The following is a 9,040-nucleotide window of genomic DNA, read 5'->3' as shown; positions in this document are numbered from 1 at the left end:
GTCCTGGGTCGTTGACTCGTGAGCCCCGCCGGTCAGTCCCCATGCCCGCTTTTACGCGCCCTTCTAATCTCAGTCATTCGTTTCTGATCGGGCAGCCGAGAAGCCCCAGTACTCCTTCGTTGTGGGCAGTTTGCTTAAAACCCCCTCAGTTTTTTGGAATTAAAATCCATCATTCTTAGCCCTTACAGCCGTGTCCCTGGGTTCTTGCAGAGAGAACCCCGGGTTTTATATTAACAAGAAAAATGGGTATAAATTAGGGTTTTTGAATTCTAAAACTTCCAAAATTCACAACTTTTGCATATGAACTCCAAATTGGATGGTTCAAATTGCAAAATGTTCATTGTGTTATTTTCTATCTGTTTAAATTATGTTCATATACTGTTTCCATGAATCAATTTTATGGTTGGTCTCTAGGTTAGGGTAAGACTATGGAAACCTTATTAGAAATAAAATAAGGATGAAAGCCCTGATGAATATTCAAGTGCTTAACTTTGTAGACCTAATCCCATTTAATGTATAATCCCATCCCTAGAATAAGTTTATTTAAGTAACTAATTTATTAAGATAGATTTAGTTAGAGAACAATAGACCACTTGGCATAGTGATCTACCCCAAACCTATAATGCACATGTGTGTCTTTACGTTTCTATTGAACCTGTGTTTGCTATGTTGCATATGTTTGGTGTACTATTCTTTTGTAATTCCCCAAGTGTGTTGAATGAATGATTGCTTTGCATAGACAACGAGCAGTCTGTGGTTCCCGAGTGTGTTGTAGGGGACTTCCCTAAGCAGCAACCTGATGAAGGCAAGTGTCCTCTGACCCATTATGTCCTACTTACTTTATAATTTATTGTACTGCATACCATGATCAACCTAAGGATTGACTAGTATTCTGTTTTTTCTTGTCCTTGGTTATCCTTTGGGAATTGGTTACTATAATTAGTATCATGCTATTGCTTTACTTTAATCAATGAACATGATGAGAATATTTATGATACGATGATGTTATTCTGGATAGATGATGAACTTGTGATACTTTAGGGGACTTGGGCTGTTTCCCAAGTACCTCTCCATAAGGACCTGTTCGTTGGATGACCACCCGAGAAAACAGTACAACCATGAGGGTGGTATGGGACACCCTTAGCTAATTAATTAGAGGAACTCGAGGTGTAGTCGGATTCGCCGTTGTGCCGTCAATGGGGTCCAGGCATAGTACTTGCTCTACTGAGGCTGGGTGTTGAGGTTCTTTCGTGTTGCTTTTGTTAGTCACCGTTCCTATGGGGAGAGGTATTGTGTTTATAAAACTAGAAAAACCTAACGAGCGACTATAACCTCTGGATAATCTTTGTAAAGGCTACGAAGTGAATCCCTAGCCATTCACCTCGGTAGTGAAGATCTGGTCTTGCAAACCAAGGCTAGGAAGGGATCATGACTCGTGGGTAAAGTGTGCCACCACTATAGAGTTAGAAACTGGTATATTAGTTGTGCTCACGGTTATGAGCAGCCTTGGGACCTCCTTTGATTAGAGTTACCCTTGTTATCTTTATGATGATGATTATAATTATGGATTCTGGTATTTCCTCTTAGAAGGAGTACTATTTAGGTTAATAACTTGGGATTATTGCTAAAACATGGCTTCCTACTAGTAATAAATACGTGACCAACTAAAAGCAACTCCTTTAAGCTTAACCCCACATACAGCTAGTCCACTTTAGCCAAACAAGACATGGTTCAATTATGTAATCGCCGTGTACGTGAAATTCTAATCCTGGCATGTACATGGTTCGCATTCAGTTTACCTTCTAAAACTGGGTGTGACTGTAGTTGTAAACACCTGAGGAGCTAAGCATTCGGTGATAACTCGGACGAGAAGGTGATCACGACTCCGGATATGTAGGGCTACAAGCTGTGACAAAGAAGGAGATAAGTAAAGTAGATAGTGATCACAACTTGTAAAGGGATAACTCTCTATTTGTGTATATAAGGCCAAGGGGGGACCCCTACAAAATCATCTTCTCTCACCCCGTCGTCACCGGCAACACCTCAGTAGTCACAAAGCTCAATTGTAACCTTCATACCCCAGGAACCAATATACAGCCACACACAGGAAGTAGAGTGTTACGCATTCCAAAGCGGGTCGAGCCTGTATAGACCCTAGTGCATCATTGATGTGCTCCCGCACGTACCATCAAGTCGCAATCAACGATGCCATCCTACCCAAAAGCATCATGTGGGTAACCCGTGGTGTGCAGTCGGGTCATAAACACCGATAGCTTTATAGCCCTGCGAAGGTTGGTTCCGGGCTGTAAGCAATGGACTCCAGGTCCCACGGGCGTGGTTATGGCGCGGAAACACGACTGAAGAGTGGATAGGGATGACATTGGGGGTCCATTAGCTAGTGAGGAGGAGGCACACGTGAGAAGGTGTCATGTGCTGGAGAATGAGGAGTGAGCCCCACTGCTAGCGCTTGCCCAAGAGCGCGTGGTGTGACTAACTTACGGGTCCCTGTGGTCAATGACTGTAGTGATGAGATGGGCTGGGGAGGCCGGTGTTGGGCTGGTGCGGTGTGGAGGAAAACTAGGCCAGAGCAGGGTTTTGGCCCACGCAACCATCATTCTTTTTCCTTTTTGTTGTTTTAGTTTCCTATTTCTATTTTCATATTTCCGAACTAAGTTTGAATCGAAAATTTTAAATTTAATGCACAATCACAAGAAGAGCTCAACATGAACGCAAGTATATTTTACTTATTAATTATTCAATTTATTTAATAAATACTAATACCTAATTCATGAACAAAACAATTCACTTATATGAACAGTTGAAAATATTTAATGTTTATTTATTTTATGAATTTCAAATCAATTTCTAGTTTCAAGATCAAATCTAGCTTTGAATAATCAAAATATAATATTATCATTTATATTTTTAAGAAATGATTCCAGTGGTAATAAAATCCTTATTAAAGGATATTTTTAATCCAAATACTTTGAAGGACTCCTCTAATCACGAAAACATGATTTTGGGATATTACACATAAGTGTCAGCATCAGGCTCAGCCACAACTGAATTACATTGCTGTGATTGAAAAGGGTGAAGATGGTGGTCCTATTTTGTCTTATGAATTACTGAATTTTCTAGAGTCTAGCAGTGGGAAGGTGGATGAGGAGATGACATTGTGTCTTAATTCCTTGTCTGGCACTGAGAATTCCAAATGTGTGATATTAAGAGCTTTGATAAAGAATTAATTCATTTTATAGTTGTTGGACTTTGGTAGTTCTAACACATTCATAAGTGACATAGCTACTGCTAGAATTGAGTGTGTTACTTAAGAAATTGAACCTGTAACTATTAAGGTAGCTAATGGATAGGTTATCTTATGTGGCAAGATGGTTATTCACCTGGAATGGTAGTGTTGTGGAAACACATTCTATGCAGATGCTTATGCCTACCTGTAACTACTTATGACATGGTTTTGGGCATGGATTGGCTAAAGACGTTCAGTCCAATGCTTTGTGCTTGGGACAACAAGTGGGTATAATTCCAATATAAGAGCAAAACTGTAAGGTTGCAAGACTACTATCTAGCATGGAACTTGGGATTAAGGAATCCTCTATTGAACAAGTTCAAAAGTGGCAAAAAGGGAATGATATTTGGCCAGTAGCAATGTTGCAAAAAACTTCACTAAAGGAGAATGGTGACTCGGACATGGTTCCACCTTATGTTCAGAACGTTCTTGATCAATTTGAGGGGGTGTTTAAAGTTCCAAACTCATTCCCTCCCTCCAGGGAGTATGATCATACCATTGCTTTGCTCCCTAATACATCACTTGTGAATTCAAGGCCATACAGATAATCTCCCTTACAGAAAGTTGAGATTGAGAGACAAGTGCAAGAAATGCTACAATCTGGAATTATTTCTAGAAGTCTCAGTCCTTTTGCTTCCCCAGTGTTATTGGTGAAAAAGGAGGATGGGAGTTAGAGATTTTGTGTCGATTAAAGAAAGTTGAATGACATCATAGTGAAAAACTAGTTTGCAATGCCATTAATAGATGAGTTTATTGATGAATTGGCAGGAGCTAAGATTTTTTCTAAGTTGGATATGGCCTCGTGGTTTGATCAGATAACAATGGTTGATGGAGATAAGATGAAAACAACTTTTAAAACCCACCATGAATGTTTCCAATTTAAGGTCATGCCTTTTGGTCTCCTAAATGCACCGACTACATTTCAATGTTTGATGAATGCAGTGTTCCAAGAATAAATGAGGAAGTTTGTGTTGATTTTCATGGATGACATACTTATATATAGTCCCACCATAGAAGCTCATGTAATTCATTTACAACAGGTGTTTCAGATTTTGCAGAAACACAAGATGTATGCCAAGAAGAGCAAATGCTCTTTTGTTGTCACGCAGATAGAATATCTGAGACATGCCATTTCCGGTTGTTTGTGCGGGCGAGGGAGGGGGACAACAACGCCTTTTCTAGTTGTGTGTGCGAGGGAGGGGGACGGAGAGTTGGGGCGTGCACGAAAGTGGGGGACATGCAGTCACATTATAGTAGTAGAGAAGTTAAATGGTGGTGTTGTTTCGTTCGCTGTTGGTATGCATCCATAATAAACGGCATCATACTCTAAGGCTATCACTAGTAGCTTCCCTATTTCATCCCCTATCACATACCTTATTTCAAATTTTACTCTGCAAATAGTATCATCTACAATGTAAATCACATATTTTACACGGTTCACTGAAGACAACCTAACAAGGCACGAGTCTATTTCTTAATCCATGGTATCATACTCTAAGGCCGTCACATGAGTGTAGGATGTTAAATTCTTAGAACGTCCTCTATGATATGTATACTAGTCAGTTACCAGTGCATTGTCACATTTTTATATATTATATAAGTACATTTTGTTTTAATAAAATACAAATATTTGTGATTTGTTATATTGGTTAGGTGGATGTAAATGTGAAGCCAATAACCAAAGTTCAAACTCTTATTTGTGTACAATTTTACTTATTTTTTTAATTAAACGGAAGTGTGACACGAGATGACTGTTGAAACTGTTGTTTTATATAGTAGAGATATTGTATCTGATATTCCACTTTTCTCTAAAAATAAGGTAAAAACTCTAAACTTTACTATATTCGATAATAAATAGTTTAATCATATGAAAAGTTTATAATATAAACTTGTTTATATTACACTTCTATTTAGAAACAATTTCTCATAACTAATTTTTATTGGCATATATTAAGAAAAAATTAGCGGTTAAAATGTGATCCTCAAGAGCGTACCAAATGAAATTGTGCTTTATATTTTGGGATAGTGCGAGGACTATCAAGATAATTAGTTAGTTTGTATTCTGTTTGTATACAGTAGGATTCATATTGTTAAATTTTAACTAATTCTTTCACATGTTTGAGAGCAGGACAGGACGTTGAACGGTTTGTTGGCATTCACGTGCTACACGGTACTGGAACAATAATACAGAGTAATACAGAGCAGCAGAGCAGACCGGTAATCGTTCAGTGCCGCACGCTCGAATCGGAGAGAGTTCAACGGGCAACCAGCTGATGGAAGCCCTAAAGAAAGCAGAGGACACCAACGTCTCGCCGCGATGCTTGGCCATACCGAACATAGCATTCCACCCATCTTGGCATCGCAGTATATATGTGTGTTCGAGCGCACCACCACAATCACGACACCGGCACCAATCTGCCATCCTCTCCATCACGAAGATGGCGTTCATCAGCAATGTCGCAGTGAAGGCGGCGGGCGTGGCCGCGCTGCTTGTGGTCGCAGTGGTGTCGCCTGCCGCGCGCGCGGCGGCGGTGGCGGTGGCGGGAGGGGCGCCGTCGGTTCCGGCGGGTCCGCTGGACATCGCGCAGCTGGGCGCCAAGGGCGACGGCAAGTCGGACAGCACCCCGATGATCCTCAAGGCGTGGAAGAACGCGTGCGAGGCGACGGGGGTACAGAAGATCGTCATCCCGCCGGGCAACTACCTGACGGGCGGGCTGGAGCTGAAGGGCCCCTGCAAGTCCTCCATCATCATCCGTCTCGACGGCAACCTGCTCGGCACCGGCGACCTCAGCGCGTACCAAAGGAACTGGATCGAGATCGAGAACGTCGAGAACCTGTCCATCAACGGCCACGGCACCATCGACGGGCAGGGAGCCCTGGTGTGGAGCAAGAACCAGTGCCAGCATTCTTACAATTGCAAGATCCTCCCGAATGTACGTATAGACACTTGTTTTCTTTGTCTCTGTCTCCTCTTCTCGATAATATTGATAATTGATTGAAATTGCATGCATGCAATGCCATTGCGATGGATATACAGAGCTTGGTGCTGGATTTTGTGACGAACGTCCAGATCCGCGGCATCACGCTGCTCAACAGCAAGTTCTTCCACCTCAACATCTTCGAGTGCAAGAACGTGCTGATCGACAAAGTGACGGTCAAGGCCCCCGGCGACAGCCCCAACACGGACGGCATCCACATCGGCGACTCCAGCAACGTGACCATCAGCAGCACCACCATCGGCGTCGGCGACGACTGCATCTCCATCGGCCCCGGGAGCAAGATGATCCGCATCCATGGCGTCAAGTGCGGCCCAGGCCACGGCATCAGCGTCGGCAGCCTGGGGCGCTACAAGGACGAGAAGGACGTGGAAGACGTGCAGGTGACGGGGTGCACGATCGCCGGCACCACGAACGGCCTGCGCATCAAGTCGTACGAGGACTCCAAGTCGTCGCTCAAGGCCAGCAAGTTCCTGTACGAGGGCATCACCATGGACAATGTCTCCTACCCCATCATCATCGACCAGAAGTACTGCCCCAACAACATCTGCGTCAAGTCCGGCGCCTCCAAGGTGGCCGTCAACGACGTCGTCTTCAAGAACATCCACGGCACCTCCAACACGCCGGAGGCCATCACGCTCAACTGCGCCAACAACCTGCCATGCCAGGGCGTGCAGCTCGTCAACGTCGACATCAAGTACAATGGATCCGGCAACAAGACCATGGCCGTCTGCAAGAACGCCATCGGCAAGTCCATCGGCTTGGCAAAGGAGCTCGCCTGCATCTGAACCAATTGACTAACATGCATATATTATATACTAGGTATATGCCCGTGCATTGCAACGGAAAACACTTGTGTATACACAGGTCATTTTTTAGTAATGCTATCAAGAATCAACTCATAAATCATAACAAATGTCGAAGTCTATCATTTGAAACAACCAAAATTTGACTCAATGCCATTATTAATCGAAATAGACAAATCCTAGGTTGATAATATAGGATATGATGATGTACCATGGCCTTCATAGAACAATTTTGTATTGTAGGGTGAAAAATTATAAAAAGCTATATTCTAAGCATATTGAAAGGGATGGTGAGTTGTGATTATCAAAATTCATGTTCAACTCAAGTTCACACAATTGCCAGGCCTCTATTGTACATACTTGTTCTCAAGCAACAAAATATATATATATACTCAGGTTAGACAGGGATCAACTCAAGTTCACACAATTGACAAGCTTCTAGTGCACATACATGTTCTCAAGCAATAAAAAGTATATATACTCCAAATACATGAAAAACACATACTTAACCCATGAAGTCTTTTATACATCCTTGGATTGGAATTGCAAGACACTTCCAACAAGAGTGGATACATACTCAACACATACAATCTTTAACTTTAATAAATTAATAAAGCAATCTGTAAATACTCAAAGTTCTCATGGGACTGCATAAATAAAACATATAGTAATTAGAGCCAAATCCTCTCTTAGTCTATTATCATGGTCTTATACCGTGTCTTGGCAACTCTTCTAGGATAAAAGGGGTAAAAATTGGTTATAACTGCATATTCAACTCCAGAGGGGCCACTCCTGCAAAGCATTATAAAAGTGAAAGATTCTAATCAGTAATATTCTTAGAAATGATGTCAGTTCACAAATATGGTGTGGATAATTTCAGCTACAAATTTCTACAATCTTGAAAACACATTTGTAACTAAAATACAGTTGGTCTTGAAGTAGTAACTAAATACAGTGGGCATCAACATATGTTCTTAAAAGTTCTTGTGTCACAATATAAAACATGTAGCTAGAATCAGGTTTAAGAAACTACCTGCAGGTTTAAGATGCTATATTTCCAATTTACTGATTTAGATGTCTCATTATTTTTTCACCCATATGGCAGCAACAAAATGAACTAAGCTAATTTTCTCCCCTGGTAATTAGACATATGAGATGCGATTGAACTAAGCTATTTTTCTCCCCTAGTAGTATAAAAGATTTACAAAAACAAACACAATTGATATGTTTCAGGATCACAGTGAGTTTATTTCATAGTGCCGAAATAAAATATCCATTTCAGTTTCACAAATCAATCAGACCGGAAGCATATATTTGACTTTAGCAAATCATTTGAATAAGAACCTGGTATGCACCATAGCACCACCACTGCCTACTTATGAATTATTTTCAGCATATATTTCTGTTTTTATCGGTTTCTGCAATCAAACAGATTCAGCTTTTGTTTGTGCTCTTAAACAGCTTGTATTTCCCCAATTTTCTGATTCTGCCAGATTAAGTGCTAGATGTAGCATTTCAGTATCTGTTTCTACACTCAAACATAATAGATTCAATTCTATTTGTGGAGTTCACTAAAACCAGAACAAAACAATTTCTGTTTGTGCACTCAAACATATTCAGATCTAGTTCCGTTGAGTTCTGTTTGTGCACTCAAACAAAATAGAACAATTTCTATTTTTGCAGTTCAGTTCAACAGATTCATTGAAAACAGAAATGGTGGTTTCATCAGTGAAAACAGAAATGCACTGACAACAAAAAACAGAAACACACATTCACTTAAACAAGTAGTTCACAACCAGAATTCAGTTTACTTTTCACAAGTAGTACTCATACCAGAATTCCACTGATAACATGAGTTGAATACAAATCATAAGTTCACAACCACAACTCACTACAAATGTCACATAGTACAATCCCACCACTCTTCGAAGCGA

The 9,040-nt window shown here is 41.1% G+C and overlaps 1 protein-coding gene across 1 annotated transcript; it reads left to right on the top strand.

Annotated features, from left to right (window-relative positions):
- Positions 1-5,646: 5,646 nt before the first annotated feature.
- LOC118472051 (exopolygalacturonase-like) lies at positions 5,647-7,432 on the top strand. Its single transcript, XM_035959118.1, has 2 exons — positions 5,647-6,237; positions 6,342-7,432. Exons 1-2 carry the CDS (start codon positions 5,743-5,745, stop codon positions 7,086-7,088), a joined length of 1,242 nt encoding a protein of 413 aa, XP_035815011.1. The 5' UTR covers positions 5,647-5,742; the 3' UTR covers positions 7,089-7,432.
- Positions 7,433-9,040: the final 1,608 nt, after the last annotated feature.

The sequence above is a fragment of the Zea mays genome, chromosome 5 (genome assembly GCF_902167145.1).
Source record: "Zea mays cultivar B73 chromosome 5, Zm-B73-REFERENCE-NAM-5.0, whole genome shotgun sequence".
Lineage (NCBI taxonomy): Eukaryota > Viridiplantae > Streptophyta > Magnoliopsida > Poales > Poaceae > Zea > Zea mays.
This window is presented reverse-complemented; position numbering and strand designations above follow the sequence as displayed.